Source organism: Camelina sativa, chromosome 20, assembly GCF_030686135.1.
Source record: "Camelina sativa cultivar CO46 ecotype springtype chromosome 20, ASM3068613v1".
Taxonomy (NCBI): Eukaryota; Viridiplantae; Streptophyta; class Magnoliopsida; order Brassicales; family Brassicaceae; genus Camelina; species Camelina sativa.
The window spans coordinates 10304611-10319649 of NC_141899.1; the positions used below are offsets into that span (position 1 = coordinate 10304611).

Genomic DNA, 15039 nt, shown 5'->3' on the forward strand with positions numbered 1-15039 from the left:
TGTTGCAAAAAAAAAGAATCAGTGTCATTTTCAAGGAGTTACCACTAGAAAAGGACTTGACCTTTTCAATGCCTCTAGTCATAATGAACTTCGTGTTAATTAACTAAAGTGATGTTAAAACTTATAGACGAAAAGTATCTGCACAAGGAATCATAAACGTTTGTAACATGTATATGTATGCTGTTTATGTAGCTACTAACAACATCTCAGTATCCCACAACTTTTGTTATGACGTGTATGAATTTTTGTTGTCTAAAATTAAAGTTGATAATGGCCATAATTTGTAGCTATTATGGTGCTTTTAAAATTTGTGTTGGCTTAGCCTTTTTGGGAAAACATCAACAAGGAACGACTAATCGGTTTTTTAACTTTCTAAAAAAGGTCATTCCTGGGGCACCCCCAAGAATAACCTAATCAGATACGCATTCTCTATTTACATTTCTTGGATAAATAGATTATAAAATGCTAAATAAGAACACATATACTATAGAGTCTTTGTTAAATATGGTAGAGAAGAAAATGACATTAGCTCTCAACATCTTAAGCAATCTTTAATTTAGGGTAAGTGCCATGTGTTTCCATCTGTCTGGCCCTAATTATATACATTTGTCGCCTAGAGACTCCTAATTATAATCGAAAGGGATGGTTTTATATACTGTATTTAATTTTGCTATGTTAATTAAATACCGGGAACATCCTCTTTTTCTTTTTATTAGTATTATTTATTACAAATACTTTGCATAAATTTAGTAAAATCCGGTGGGTGTCAAAAAGACAACCATATGGAGAAGAGTTTGGTATTTCCGGCAGCTTATGTACGACGAAGATAGAAAACAAACCAAACCATGTGGTCAACTGAAAAAGATAGTTCGCATTTGGTACCAACCATTGATGATTGGAATTCTGTTCCTCTTATTTCAGGCTCTCACTCCTTGATAAGCTCTAGTTTCTTCAGGGCATCACGAACATCCGAATCTGCCGGTGCGTGAACCACGTTGCTGCTCTCTAAGGAGATCACATCGGTGAGAGGATAGCTCCGGTTAGCGTGCAAGGCATTGCTTGCGCTGCAAGACACCCCCGTTAGAACAACGCTCTTGTGAAGTCCTCCGAGCAGCCCTTCGTAATCAGTGTCGCCTGATTCCCCCACAAACACCGCCATTTTCGCCATGTCAATGCCCCACCGAACGAACAAATACCTGGTTCACCATTAAGGGCAATGCTCAGAAATGAAAAACAGTAGTTACTTGTATTGTACCACAACTTTTGTAGTGAATAAGTTACCTTAGAGCTTGTATACGAGAAGCCAGCACTGGTATCACGTTAATTCGGGTGCCATTCTGACTATAAACAACATGACAACGCAAAGCCTGAATTCTCAGCAGCTTCCGGAGCTCTCTAACTGGAGGCACCTGTGAATAAAAAACAAAACAAATGACTTTTAACGGAAAGCTAAAATGATATGTGAAGACGTTCTTAATAGCGTTGCTCCTGGTTAAATTTACCGCTGCAGGCTTTTTGACAGTAAATGTGTAGCAGTAGTCAGTTGAAAGATGTTCAGCAAGAGTGACTATCTGCTCGTCTTTTTCAGCCTTTTTATCGTTAAGTGAAGATGCCCAACGGATCAAAGTCTTCCTCAGCCCTTCACCACCCCACCTATATTCTATATGGGAGTGGTAGTAAAAGTCAACAACAAAAGGACCGTCTTCGTTGTTGAGGGATGTGTAGTGAAGATCGCTGCCGCTGTTGCATATGAAAGCGTCAAAATCATAAGGGTTTAAGCCCCCTGACACCAAGAAAGATTGTATCTCAGAGATCGTTAGAGATGTCGACAGTATGAATCCAACTGATCCATCAGCTCTTTCCTTTTCAACCGCATCAAGAATCCTTCTTGTAGCCTCTAGCGTGTCTTGTTCCCCATCAAAATCAAGAGCAATAACAACAATGAACTTCCTTCTCCGCACGGCCGGGAATTTTCCAGAGTTAACCTCTGACCTCTCCAGTGATCCCATTTTGCGGCTATCTTTGCCTTTAGACCAGTTTTGGACAGCAGCTTCGATTTTGCTCTTCCTGTCCATGGAGCTCCCTTCTTGGTTCATGTAATTATCGTTCCCACTTCCGTCAAATGAAAACTTTAAGTTCAAGGATATATCTTGTATATCTCTCAAAGAATCACTAGGTGACTCGGGTTCTGAATTATCACCGCCATCATCACTTTGCCATTGGGGATGTCTTGGTTTGAAGCTAGTTATGCGAGATAGATAAGTTTTGCAGTGCTCTGACCAAGAGAATTGGTGAATGTTCTTTAACCCGTTTTGGCGACACTTCGCCCATAGGTGCTTATCAGCAACAAGCTTAAGAAGAGCTGAAGAAATAGACTGCTGATCATGAGGATCCACGAGAAGGCCATTGTCAAGGACCTGGAAAAAAAAATCTCCAAGGTACATTTTAGCACAAATGAGTAGGTATGTAATAGTCTTGGGGACTGCAATGTTTCACTGTAAAAAAAACATACCCGGTGTATATCTACAGGACCACCATTTTGTGTAGCAACCATAGGCAAACCATGAGCTGCAGCCTATAAGGAAAAAAACGAAACACATTTTACCAAGATGACAAGAACGAAGTCATGAAACACGAATTTGTCAATAGAGAATACATTACCTCAATTAGAGTAAGTCCAAATGGTTCAATGATAGCTGGATTGATAAAAACACCCTGCATATAATCCATTAACAATGATTAATCTACTAAAAAGAAGAATCGACACCAGTATTTTGAGTAGTGTCTAACCATTGAAGCAAATATATGATTGCATCAAGATATGCAGCACATGATATTAATATGATGGACTTTACTTAATTACATCCGATAAGCTTTGATCACTAACAAGCCGAAGAAAGTCACCTAAGCTTATAAATCCTAAATTTTCTGAACTATGAGACAAAGTCTGCCAATAGTACCTTCGACTTTGCAGCAAGGCGATATATGTCTGGAACATCTGACTGTTTGTGATGTTTAGGGTAAGCAACTTGACCATAGAGATCATACTTGTCAATTAGCTTTAGAACAGAAAGGAGAACCGAAGAACTTGTGCTCGACATTTCATCAATCCCATCTCGGTTACCCATAATAAGTGCCTGCACAAAATGGTGATCAAATCAGAAACATAAAATAAACAACCAAGGTTTCATACAAATGTCTATACAAAAGTCCCTATACCAGGTTAGCAAGCTCTCTCAGTGGACGGCATTCTCCAAATGCCTTCACTAACGTTGTGATATTCTTTTTTGGATCGGGCCTCGCAAGGGCAAGTATCATAGGCTTTCGGGAATTTGAAAAGAAACGCATTATCTGCATCACATAGAGAGTTTGGAGGTCGAGTGAACTGCTTTAACGGAAAGATAATGCAAATACATTTCATACAGAAATTCAACTCAATTTTTGTCAGGAGAAACTAATAAAAGTTATGTAGATGTTAATTTTATGCAAGAACCTCAGCCCATATTGGTGGATCTGGAGAAGTTGGATGTTCCTCATTCCCATCTGTGTCTTCAATATCACCACCATGTGGGACAATATGATTGAACTCCATCCCAGGTGGAATTTTCTGAAGAATTAAATAGACAGAACATTATTATGACATCTACCAGTAGTTAGTTTGTCACCAACATTTCAAATTAGTTAGCAATAAAATATGAATGCGGAAAGCATATATTTCAGTCCGTGTTAACCATGTCAATGCTCAAGGATCAAGAAAATAGCGAGAGTATAAGTTACTTACAACCATGCGAGGCATGAACCGTCCATAGCAGCTAACGTTCCGCTTCATCCGTGCTCGCAACTTGCGCTCCAATATGGGGTCAAAACCATCATACAATCTCCATTGCTCATCGATCTCCTGTCGTGTGCTAGTTATTACCATTTCAGAAACATCAAGAGATAATTCCTCACCCTCTATTCGACGCATAATCTTGTAAGTAGAATTGATTTCTTCTTTTGAAAGGCGGCCTTGTCTCAAAAGCTGCTCTAACTTATCCCGACCAAGTGAGTGGCCAGTAAGGAGCATAGGCACATTTAGTGCACCGGAGAGCAAAGCAGCAGCGTCACCAGCATCAGCATAGTGTCCATGGATGGCAGCAGGCCATATAGGCTTCCCAATACCAACTTGCTCGCCGAGAACATTTGACATTTGCATGATGTGGTTCATAGCACCATCAACAAATTCAGCAATGTGAGGCCATAGAATTTCTTTTGGAATGTACTTGTCCTTTGGACCAAATGGTATCCTCACAATATAAGCACCGCTACTCTCCCCCATCTCGTCCGAGTAATCTTCAGAATCTCTAGGAGTCAGCATCTCCGTCGGTTCGCCATAGCTATAGTCAACATCTGGTGAAGACACTTGCCTAGTAAGCAAGTCAACCCTGTAAACTCCTGGCATTGAACCCAAGGCGCGTGCAAGTTCTACAACATATTTAACCTGTAACGTAAAAAGCAGTGTAAGAAGGACTAGCTTACCTTTGTACCATATTACAATCACTCAAATTCTCCATATAAGTATCATTACCTGGCCACCGGTATCAGAATCGCGACCGAGCTCCATGTTTTCACCACGTATGAGACCATGAAGACTGCATGCATACACTGATTGTCAAACAACTAAAACGCAAGAACATTCTTAATACTTTCTTGGTTTGGTGAGCCTTACTATATAACCTGACTAGAAGAAGTGAAAAAAAAAACTTGTAAGACTAGAATTTGAGAAGATACCTGATCAAAACAAGATACAGTTTATTTCCCTTCTGTTGGCTAGCCCATATCTCCATGGACTCAGCAGAATTAATCCTGGGCAACCTTGGTTTGGTGCTTTCAGCAAGAGTTGAAATATCAGTGATGGCATCTCCTTTCTCTCCTTCAGAAAACTCCTCAGACATATCAGCAGTAGCCTCCCTACGACCTCTCTCACGCTCAAGCCGGCGCTTAGCCAGCCTCTGTGCTTCCTTTTCCTCATGCTGTACAGACAGAATCATCAATTGTCAATATTTTTAAGATCCAAGGTCGCAAAGATGAGCTCCCCAAAAGCAGAACAGGAAAGCTACTACAAAAATTTAAAAACCTCCTTAACATTTTTGGTCCCCCTTTTTTTTTCTAATTGTTCTTCTCAAGTTATGAACTTTTTATCCCCTTTATTTTTAAAAAGAGATTGCAAAATGCAAACTTTGAAAAAGTTCAAACTTTGAAGAGACCAAAATAAATAAATTAAAAAAGCCTGACTTGATGATAGTCAAACAATTAAGATCAAAGTCAAGCATACGTCTTGATGAATTCACCAAAAAAACTCGCTTTTAAAAGTTTAAAGAGCAAAAAAAAGGGGTTAAAAAATAGACAACTGAATAAAACAGTTCTTTCTTTGCATCAAAAATTTGCAAAAAAAAAACAAAAAAAAAAAATGGGGACCTGCTTCTTTTGACGAGCAAGATTCCAGATCCTCCAACACATATTCTCTAACCTTGTGTTCCTCTCCTGTGGACTCCTCGTAGCAACAGCCTAAACCAAACACTCATCATCAGTCATCACATCATCGATCTCGATGATCACACATACTCTGTTTTTTATTTTAATGAGATATGATGTTACCTTAACCCAGGATCTGTGAAGATCAGTCTCATCGAAGCCAGTAATGACTTCTTCAACAAAGTAACGGCTGGGAGTGAAACGACCTCTCTCCCTAAGAAGAAGAGAGGAGCGAGCATCTTCAAGACCCTGACCGACGTCGAGAATCGCCTCCAAGTAACTGTTCACCCAATCGTTCCCGGCCATCTATCTGGTCTGGTGGGAGAGGGGGACGATCAGAGAGAGAGAGATCCTCCTCGTATCGTATTTTTTTGTGGATGGAAGTGAAGACTGTGGGATTGGAGATGATTGAATCTCGTACTTTTTTTTGGGTATCGATAGAAGACAAAAGAAGACTCAGCTGGAGTGTGGGGTTAGTGACGAACACCACAGCTCTCTCATCAGTCTCTGGACATCAGACACGCATCCGTTTCGAACGGCTCATATCCTTTCTTTTCTATTTTTCTTCTTTTTTTTTTCCCAGTCTTTTTTTTTTAATTTCTTAAATGGAATAAATATCTTTCTTTAAATTAAAAAAAAAAAAAAAAATTCTTCACTGCGGTGGATTTTTTCTCTGTTTAAATAAGATCCTACTTTAATTATCGATTTTTTATTACGACCACTAATGAGATATTTTCTTTTGCCTTCTAATAAGTTTACAACAGATATATATCTTCACACCCCACAAAATCAACAACATACGTTATAAGGGTACTGTTTCCACCAAACTATTGTTACAAACTGATTTTTTTGCTACCAAATTTGCTTCTTTTTTCTTCTTTTTGAGTTCATCCCAAATTACGTTATGAACACACCCCATTTCACTATGGTTTCGGAGTGCATACACAGTGTTCAAGTACATGGCCCGGACTTCGATATTTGGGCTTAAACTGAATTTTATATTGTTTCAGCCCACTGCTTTAGATCCATCCTGCTTGCATGTGTTTATAGCCTCTCGTCGACCAGCGATAATCGAAAAAATTGCAATAAAATGAAAACTGCTAATTACAAGATCTTGTAACAATCATCTATTTCGTATATTGTACATTCTAAAGAACTCAAGACTCTCCCTGCTAATTAGTTTCAAATAAACGAACTGTAATTATAATTGTAAAGAGACCTGATTCATCAGTAATAATATAAATAAAAAAAGATCAGAGACAAAACCATTGTAATTGTACCATAATAACTGATGAAGAGTTTTAGGAAAATACCACGACAAGCTAATCCAAAAACATAGTTTCTCAGACAATTGAAACTGAAAAATTTAAAACATGTTGTAAGACAAAAGCATAGAACAGAATCTAAGCAGCACCCTTGCCCTTCTTCTTCTGGATCTTCTTCATGTAGAACTCCAACTCTTTACCTTCCAAGATGTATCTGCATATTATTTGCAACAATAAAAGAGACCATCAGCAAAACATTAATTAAGGAGCAAACACAACGAGCTAGAGAAGGGCACGAGATGAATTACCCATCAGCACGACCACACTGGCCGGGCCTAGATGAGATACAAGCCAACAAACGTCCACTTGCGAATTGGTCCTCAATGTGTGAATCAAGGGTGCGAGTCTCTTGACGGCTCTCAATCTTTCTCTGGACGTGGTTGCTCTTCTTGGTCTCCTCAGCAACAGCTGGTGCTGCCTCATCACCATCCTATATATTGTAAACAATGTATAATAGTATCATAAGATTTTGTATTAATACCACAAAAATATGACTAAAACGAAGCATTGAACAGACTCAAACATCAAAAGCAAATGAACAAAATGTTAAAATGGTCTAACCTCTCCATCCTTCTTGGTGGTAGTGACAGCAGTCTTCTTCTTGCGACCAACCTCAACACCGTAGTGCTGGAGATACCATTGCTTGAATGGAGCAGCATCAACCTGAACGATAGCACTCTTCACAAGTGTTTTAGTACGGACAAGCTCATTGTTGGAGGCATTGTAGACGACGTCAAGAACCCTGGTCTTGCGGGTGACAGCTTCACTTCCCCAAGCGTAGTTACCGGTATCGAGTCTCAACGCACGCCACTTAACATTTCCACCACGAACTCGGATTCTTCTGACCGTCTTGTTGCTTGAGAGCTTGGTGTTGGCTGGCTGCCTTCCCATCTCGTACCTTCACCAAACCCCAAAACATAAACCATTACAAACCAGTTGCATAACACCAATAATAAAAAAATCAAAAGTAACATATCACTACACCAGAAATGTGATAAACAATACAGACCAGGTTAAACACAATCAGCTTATGAAGAATCTCATACTATATATGATCTCGCTATATAATTCCAGTACGGTTTCCGAATATACTAAAAGGCGAACAACACTCGGATTTAACAGATCACAACATCAGACTAACTGTAAAGCGTTTAAGAAATGGAGATTCACAAACTCTAACATAAGACGAGCGTAGCAGAAACATGAATCGAGAGAGATCTGAAAACGAGAAAATGTAAAAAGACTTACTTTCGCTTCTTCCTCCATTGCTTTTGCTTGCCTCCAGTGGCACGCCTCTTGTGGATTGAGTCACGAGAAATACCTAAAGATAAATCAGGTTACATACATCAGATTCTATCATCAAATACATTCAATAGCATTACACAGGAACGAGATCGAAGAAGTGGAGAAATCGGAATCGAGATAGAGAGAGAGGGGAGAGATCGTTCGTACCCATTGTCGCCGATTAGGGTTTCTCCAACAAAGTTTAGCTGCGCGGTGTTGAGTAGTGAGGCGAGCTCTTAAATATATAGTGTGTATAAACCCTAGTCTCCCTTTGAGGCCTTATTATCATTAGGCCCATCTAATTACTTGGGCCCGTCATTGTTTAAATACCCAATTATTTTTTTATTTTTTTGTCTCGTATAAGTTTTCTGGACAAAGTGAAAAATCAAGCACTACATAACGGCTGCGAACAAAATTAACAAAACATAAGACTTCAGTAAAAAAAAATGTAAATTACATAACGTCGGCGAACAAAGTTAACAAAACATAAAAATGTAAATTAAATCTATACTTAATCCGTTCATGGAGAGAGATCTTTAGTTTTTATTATTTACAATTACATAGCTTATTTTTGGTGGCTGCTCTGAAGTCTGAACCCTTCCCGGAAAATAAACGACCGTCGCTGTTTTCATATTCATCCATCAATGGGCGCCAGTTCTAGCAAAGAATCGGCCACGAAAGCTAGTTTACTTGGTAAGCGAAACCTTGAAGATGATTTGGAGAACAAACCGATTGTGAAGAGACATAAGGATGAGACAACGGCTGAGGCTAATTTAATCTCAGTTAAAGAGGCAGTGGAGGGACTTGATGATGGCATTCCCATTCCCATTCCCGAGGCAGTTGCCGTAACAAACAAGACGTTATTTGTTTGCCGCCTCCCTCGCAGAACAAAAGTATCAGATATCATCTCTTTCTTCAGTGATGTTGGAGACGTTGTTCATGTTCGACTTATGGTAGGCCACCGGTACAAGCATTGTGGCTATGCCTTTGTTGAGCTTGCTTCTGCTAACCAAGTAAAGATGGCGCTGGAAAACAAGTATGGTGAATATTTGCATGGTCATAAGATTCTACTTTATATGGCTGATTTCAAGTCGGATTCATACGTTCTGCCCAAGTATTGCAAAGAATACGATGCTAGGTTTGAAAACTACATTCGACGAGAACGCCACGTAGGATTTCATTACAATGAGAAAGTAGTCGTTGTCGCCAATCTCTCTCCCTACACTAACATATCAGATATCAAACGTTTATTCAAAGGTATGAGAGTTGTTAGTGTTCGACTTATTGTGAACAACCAGGGCAAGCATTTGGGCTATGCCTTTGTTGAGTTTGCTTCTGCTCACTTTGCAAAGAAGGCTCTGAGAAAGAAGAAGAACGATGATAATTATTTGCATGGTCATAAGATTTTTTTGATGAGAGAACATGATGAAACTCCTGCTTATGTTGAGGCAGTTGCCGTACAGAAAAAGACCATCTTTGTCTCCCATGTCTCTCTCCAGACTGAAATATCACATATCATCAATTTCTTCAAAGACGTTGGAGAAGTTGTTCATGTTCGACTTATTTCAGACAAAAAGGGCAGGCATGTGGGTTTTGGCTTTGTTGAGTTTTCTTCTGATAACGAAGCTGAGAAGGCGCTGGAAAAGAAGAACGGTGAATATTTGCATGATCGCAAGATTGTTCTTGATGTGTTTGAGGCTCCAAACCATCTACCCAAGTATAAGTATTGCATAGATTACAATGTTTGGTACGAAGACTACCTTAGACGACAAGAAAGCCTTCCATTGGAAGAAGAAAACGAGGCAGTGAAAGGAGTACTTGATGAAACTCCCGATCTTGTTGAGCCATTTGCGGTAACAAAGAAGACGCTCTTTGTTTCCGGTCTCTCTTGCCATACTACGTTATCACATATTGTCACTTTCTTCGAAGATGTTGGAGAAGTTGTCCGTGTTCGACTTATTGTAGACCACAGGGGGAATCATGTGGGCTGTGGGTTTATTGAGTTTGCTTCTGCTGAGGAAGCAGAGGAGGCTCTTGAAAAGAAGAATGGTGAAGTTCTGCGCTACTTTGAGATTTCTCTTCAATTGGCAGAGATAGCAGCTCCATACCCTCTCCCACCCAAGTACGACCTTGTAGAGAAGCTTTGGTATGAAGACAAACTTCGAGGAGGAGGCCTTGATTTGGCGACCAAACCTAACCTGAAGAAACCGAAGGTAGCTGAGTTCTGCGGTAAGAAGATTATCTTCTCTTGTGACGACGACTGATGGTAGAAGCTCCCGGAAGAGTGGTCTGATTGTGCAGTGCTCTAATCCGCATCTTTAAATTTTGCATAGTTTACAAAACAACAGCCTTCATTAAATACTGATACCTAAAGCTGTCTGTTTTAAGGTTCAACTTTTCCCCCTATTAACCATCAAGTGGTACAGTACTTGCTAAAAAAAACTGCATTACAAATGTGCAAGCTACACAACCACAATCTTGAAGAAATAACTAGCACTGTTCCAAGTAAAATAAAAAAAAAATTAAAAAAAAAAAATTCAAACTTAATCAGTATTAAATAAAGATTAATATTTATTAGTAATGCTATTTTTACTGCTAATTTCTGTTTTCTTTCCTTTTCCTTAGAACATGTTTCATTATAAATTTTTTTATCTTTACCCTCTACCTCTTGTGATAAACAAATGACTATCATCTTGCGTCATACTAGAGAGCCATATGTTCTAACAACCACATAAACATCACACTAGACTAACGAGACTCTTGCACACCAGTTATAATCAACAAGACAAGAGTATAACATTTGACATTTGAAGGAGATGTGCATGTTCTGTTTCTTCCAAACATCTTTTACAACAGTTATCTATTTATAAATGTCCAAAATATATATTTTGTCTACCTAATTTTTGAGAGAAACCAGGAAACGAAGAAAACTCACAACTCTTCTTCTTCATTTTCCTTTGTCGTTTCACTCTTCCTCCGCCGTACTAAAGCCTTGAACATCGTTAAAGCTGATATCAAAGCGATCTCCCAGTGCTCAGAGCTATTGAGTTTCACGTTTATCTTCCCCATTTTCCTATTGTTCATGTTTATATTGACGTCTATGTTCGTGCCCCGGGCTGGTCTAAGTTGAGTCTGTAAACCCCAGTTCAAGACCAGCTCTCGGTTGAAAGACAGAGCGGTCACTGTCAACCCGATTTGCTCATTTCTGACCGGGTAATCTCTCCCTCTGATGCAAGCTTCAATGCTTCCGCCGTGTGCTGTTTGCCCTGAACCCCTCATCTGACCTGCATTCACAGTTAACTTCACCCTCTTCCCAACCAATAAGGTATCCTCAAGCTTTCCGCCCACATAGTATTTCCCACCAAAGGATGTCAAACCGACTCCAAGGTCAGTTGTGTTGTACTTGAATGTTTGAAGCTTTGTGCCGCCCTGAAACGAGTACACCAGATCTTCTCCTGATGATTGAAGGTCAAGAGCTACAGAGAACGTCTGTTCTTTAGAGTCTCTAGTATAAGCTGCATTAGTCTCCGATTGGATAGTGAAATGATGCTTGTCTCTGCTCACCTGTCCTGTAGCTGAAGCAAACATATTCCTTTTTATTTTTGCAGCTGTCTCAATATTTATACCATCAAATCCCACATCGCGATCCCAACCTTGTGGATCATAGACAGGTCTCACGAGCCACTGGTCACCTGCCACAACGCATCGATATCTATGAGCCGGAAAATCCGAATCAAAACTGTCTGGACCTGCCATGTCAGGCAGTGGAACAGCTGCTTGGTCGCTCTGTTCAGTGTCATTGAGATTTTCCTCTTCATTTAGCTTTTCATCCCGTCGTCTACGGAAGTCTTCCTTCAATTGCTTCTTCAGATAAAGGGTTTCCCTGTAATCAAGCTCGTCGAGATACTCTTTCTTCTGAGACTTTGACAGCTTTTCAAACCGGGATTTCCCAAGAATACGGATTGTAGGCAACTGGTCATACTCATCTTCCTCCTCTAATTCTGAATTCAGAAGCTTGTCTATCTCTTTCTCTGCTTCATCTTCACCTGATTGTAAGCGACGGCGCAGAAACACTGAAAGAAGATGAGGAAGGGAAGCTGTTCGGGTACTACTTGGCTGTCCCAGGCCACTGCTGTCATGAAACCTTAGTAGAGATTGGACATCGCCAAGAACTTTGGTACAAACGCACAAAAACATAAACTGAGGCTTCCATACCAGTCCATTTGGAAGAACAGACTCACCCGCAAGATTCTTTTTACAGCTCGAATGATTCTCAACTAACAGCACAGGGTTTTCTAGTTTTGTATCAGATACAGCCTGATGTATATAATGCTGAACCACATCCAGGCGCTGGCCCACATATGACTCGTAGTTCAAAGATTGTCCATTACGTCCTTCTGTAGCAGTTGAACAATGTGTCATTACAAGTATCGTGTTTAACCATATAGCTGCACCCAAGATTTCAGTTATAAGCTGCAGGAGGGAGAAGTCACTGTATCGCATGTCAATCATATCAAGGCGATCCAAGTAAAGAACTACATCAGGTGGACGCTTCTTAACGTATCTCTTGACAGAAAGCAGAATCTTTCGGTTTTTTCTTGTAGCCGAAGATGACAGTGGGTGAAAACCAGGGGTATCAATAAAGGTTACTTTAACTCCATTAACAGTTCCCACAACCTCTTCTATGCGATCTGTGGCCGGTCTGAAAGCATCAGTTTCACTTTTGGACTGACCAAAAATAGAGTTTATGGTTGCACTCTTGCCAACACCTGTTTTCCCCAGGACTAGGATTCGAAGCGAGAAATTCAGTTCAGGTATACCAGAAGATTCTTGCTCCCTCGCTAGAGCTTTTGCCCTATCTTGCCTGAGCTTTACTGTTTTCAGTTCTGATTCCTCGGCTCGTATCAGCATGGCAAGGTGTACCCGATATAAAACCTTGGAGACTAGAATATTATTCTGTGACTGCCCAAACCTTTGAACAAGGCGTAAGAATTGCACTTGGAGGTCACCAATCTTTGCTAGTGGATTATGTTTCTTTCCGTTAAGATCAATACTTGACTGGTACAAGCTTTCAAGTGGAATTTGTTGCTGAGAGAGAGGAGGCTGAATTTCTACATCACCACTGGTTGAGCATGGTGTTTCCGAGCGTGTCACTGGTTCTGGTGCAGCAGGTGCGTGAGCTAAAAATAAAAGTGAAAGCTATTAGTCAAAGAAAACTAAAAAAATAAATACCAGCAAGAAGAGATAATTTTGAGAAGGATGAAATAATCAACCTAAATAGTTTCAGCAATTGGATCAAGTATCAGAAAGTAAAGTCCAATTCAAATTACAAAAGCAGTGGACATAGCAACGAAATCTACTGAAGCAATTCAGATCAAGTAACCTTATTGATATAAGGAGAAAAAAACAGTAACTGGCATAACGAGTATATGGTCATAAAGCATAGGAAGAGGTTAAGCAGGTCAGTTTAAGAGGTAAAAGATCATACAATGGTTATCCTCATACAATAATCTTGTTCTCATTGTTAAAAAAGATAATGTGGAAAAGAAGAGAGAGAGATCATACAATGGTTATCCTCTTGTTCATGATGAGGGTCACGGAAAAAAGGGTCACTTCCCAAAAGAGGTCTAGATGATGCCATTGAGTTGGATAGAGCAAAAACCCAGTCTTTGAAGCCTTTCATTACTACCTATTCCAAGCAGACACACACAACAAAAAAGAACTACAAAGGGTTAACACACAGCTCCAAAAATCTTAAAGTTGCATAGGGAAATATAACGCCATCTGCCTTCAATGCATCTCAATGAATCCAATTTCCCCAAACTCCATGTTCTATATAAGTGAGCTCATTGAAACCCAATAAACCTAAGACTCGAAATCAGTAAAAGTATTTGAGTAATTTGAACCCAAAAGAGAGAGCTAAACAAAACATATTTCATTACTAAAGCAATTGAACGAGCTTCAAAGAAGCACAACTTGGGTCAATAAGAAAAAGTAGAATCGGAGAAAAGCTCAAGAAATCCCAACGGATAAGAAGAAGAAGAAGAAGAAGAAGAAGAAGAAGAAGAAGAAGAAGAAGAAGAAGAAGAAAGTGAGAACCTCTCCACCGCACAATTACACCGACTAAAGAAAACACATTAAAATTGTAAAAACAGAAAATCCCAGGGAAAAAGTTCAATTGAAGGAGAAATAGAGAAATCGAAGGAGACCTCTTGTGTCTTGTGTTGGTTGATTGGTATGGAGAAGACGAGGAGGAGAGAGAGAGAGAGAGAGAGAGAGAGAGAGAGAGAGAGAGAGAGAGAGGATCGAGGTAAGACAAAGGGTAGGTTGAAGATAACGAAGAAGAAGATGCCGAGAGATGTTGTTTTTCGTGTTTGTTTCTTTCGTGCGGGGGCTAATGTGCGCACCCACCCAGACCAGTCTAGCGCTAATTCTAATGTTGACCTCAAACCGAATTAATTTTGGAACTTTTAACTAAACCAAACCAAACCGAACTAAACAATTAATAGTCCTGAAACTGAATTATTCTTCCCTACGGAATACGATTGAAAGTTGGTTTATATTAACCGAGAATTCAATCTCGGTTTAGTGTCTGCTAACCGATGCTCCGGTGCAGTCGATTGCATTAAGAAAAATGAGAACTAAGGTGTAATGCTGAATTCTCAATCCTAGAGTCTAATAGAGTGTTATGCCATAACTAAGGTGTACTTGATGTATGCATGTAAAGCATGAGCTTCTCTTCCATATGATATTATTGGTGCATTGCTGCTGAAGATGTGTTTGTTTTGTGTTTACATGAGATTACTTGGCCAGCTCTTTACTCTTCCATTTTTAGAGTTCTCAAAGAATAGAGATAAAAGGTGCTTGGTATTGTGATAAAGGATACAAAAAAAGACAATACTTGAGTTCACCCTAT

The 15039-nt window shown here is 39.7% G+C and overlaps 4 protein-coding genes across 4 annotated transcripts; 1 reads left to right on the plus strand and 3 right to left on the minus strand.

Annotated features, from left to right (window-relative positions):
* Positions 1–679: 679 nt before the first annotated feature.
* LOC104770411 (sucrose-phosphate synthase 1) lies at positions 680–6255 on the minus strand. Its single transcript, XM_010494835.2, has 13 exons — positions 5638–6255; positions 5458–5547; positions 4771–5012; positions 4568–4631; positions 3782–4480; positions 3494–3607; positions 3220–3351; positions 2961–3137; positions 2662–2715; positions 2513–2575; positions 1503–2417; positions 1282–1409; positions 680–1196 (listed from the first exon to the last, which is right to left on the minus strand). Exons 1-13 carry the CDS (start codon positions 5818–5820, stop codon positions 926–928), a joined length of 3132 nt encoding a protein of 1043 aa, XP_010493137.2. The 5' UTR covers positions 5821–6255; the 3' UTR covers positions 680–925.
* A 482-nt stretch (positions 6256–6737) lies between these two features.
* Positions 6738–8421, minus strand: LOC104770412 (small ribosomal subunit protein eS8z). The gene is made up of 5 exons (XM_010494836.3): positions 8292–8421; positions 8088–8160; positions 7401–7737; positions 7088–7269; positions 6738–6993 (listed from the first exon to the last, which is right to left on the minus strand). The coding sequence occupies exons 1-5, from the start codon at positions 8293–8295 to the stop codon at positions 6918–6920; spliced, it is 672 nt and encodes a 223-aa protein (XP_010493138.1). The 5' UTR covers positions 8296–8421; the 3' UTR covers positions 6738–6917.
* Positions 8422–8767: 346 nt separating this feature from the next.
* LOC104772393 (uncharacterized) lies at positions 8768–10387 on the plus strand. The gene has a single exon (XM_010497015.3). The coding sequence runs from the start codon at positions 8768–8770 to the stop codon at positions 10385–10387; it is 1620 nt and encodes a 539-aa protein (XP_010495317.2).
* Positions 10388–10897: 510 nt separating this feature from the next.
* LOC104772394 (translocase of chloroplast 90, chloroplastic) lies at positions 10898–14531 on the minus strand. The gene is made up of 3 exons (XM_087505916.1): positions 14333–14531; positions 13689–13812; positions 10898–13303 (listed from the first exon to the last, which is right to left on the minus strand). The coding sequence occupies exons 2-3, from the start codon at positions 13804–13806 to the stop codon at positions 11055–11057; spliced, it is 2367 nt and encodes a 788-aa protein (XP_087362042.1). The 5' UTR covers positions 13807–13812; positions 14333–14531; the 3' UTR covers positions 10898–11054.
* Positions 14532–15039: the final 508 nt, after the last annotated feature.

Excerpts from the sequence above, each read along its gene's own strand:
- LOC104770411 (XM_010494835.2), bottom strand. The coding sequence starts at position 5,820 with ATGGCCGGGAACGATTGGGTGAACAGTTACTTGGAGGCGATTCTCGAC. Across the intron at positions 4,632-4,770 it reads CTGTATCTTGTTTTGATCAG|TCTTCATGGTCTCATACGTG; the intron begins GTATCTTCTCAA and ends GTATGCATGCAG. Across the intron at positions 2,418-2,512 it reads GTCCTGTAGATATACACCGG|GTCCTTGACAATGGCCTTCT; the intron begins GTATGTTTTTTT and ends TTTTTTTTCCAG.
- LOC104770412 (XM_010494836.3), bottom strand. Across the intron at positions 7,738-8,087 it reads CAATGGAGGAAGAAGCGAAA|GTACGAGATGGGAAGGCAGC; the intron begins GTAAGTCTTTTT and ends GGTTTGGTGAAG. Across the intron at positions 7,270-7,400 it reads CCACCAAGAAGGATGGAGAG|GATGGTGATGAGGCAGCACC; the intron begins GTTAGACCATTT and ends TACAATATATAG.
- LOC104772393 (XM_010497015.3), top strand. The coding sequence starts at position 8,768 with ATGGGCGCCAGTTCTAGCAAAGAATCGGCCACGAAAGCTAGTTTACTT.
- LOC104772394 (XM_087505916.1), bottom strand. The coding sequence starts at position 13,806 with ATGAAAGGCTTCAAAGACTGGGTTTTTGCTCTATCCAACTCAATGGCA. Across the intron at positions 13,304-13,688 it reads TGAACAAGAGGATAACCATT|CTCACGCACCTGCTGCACCA; the intron begins GTATGATCTCTC and ends TTTTATTTTTAG.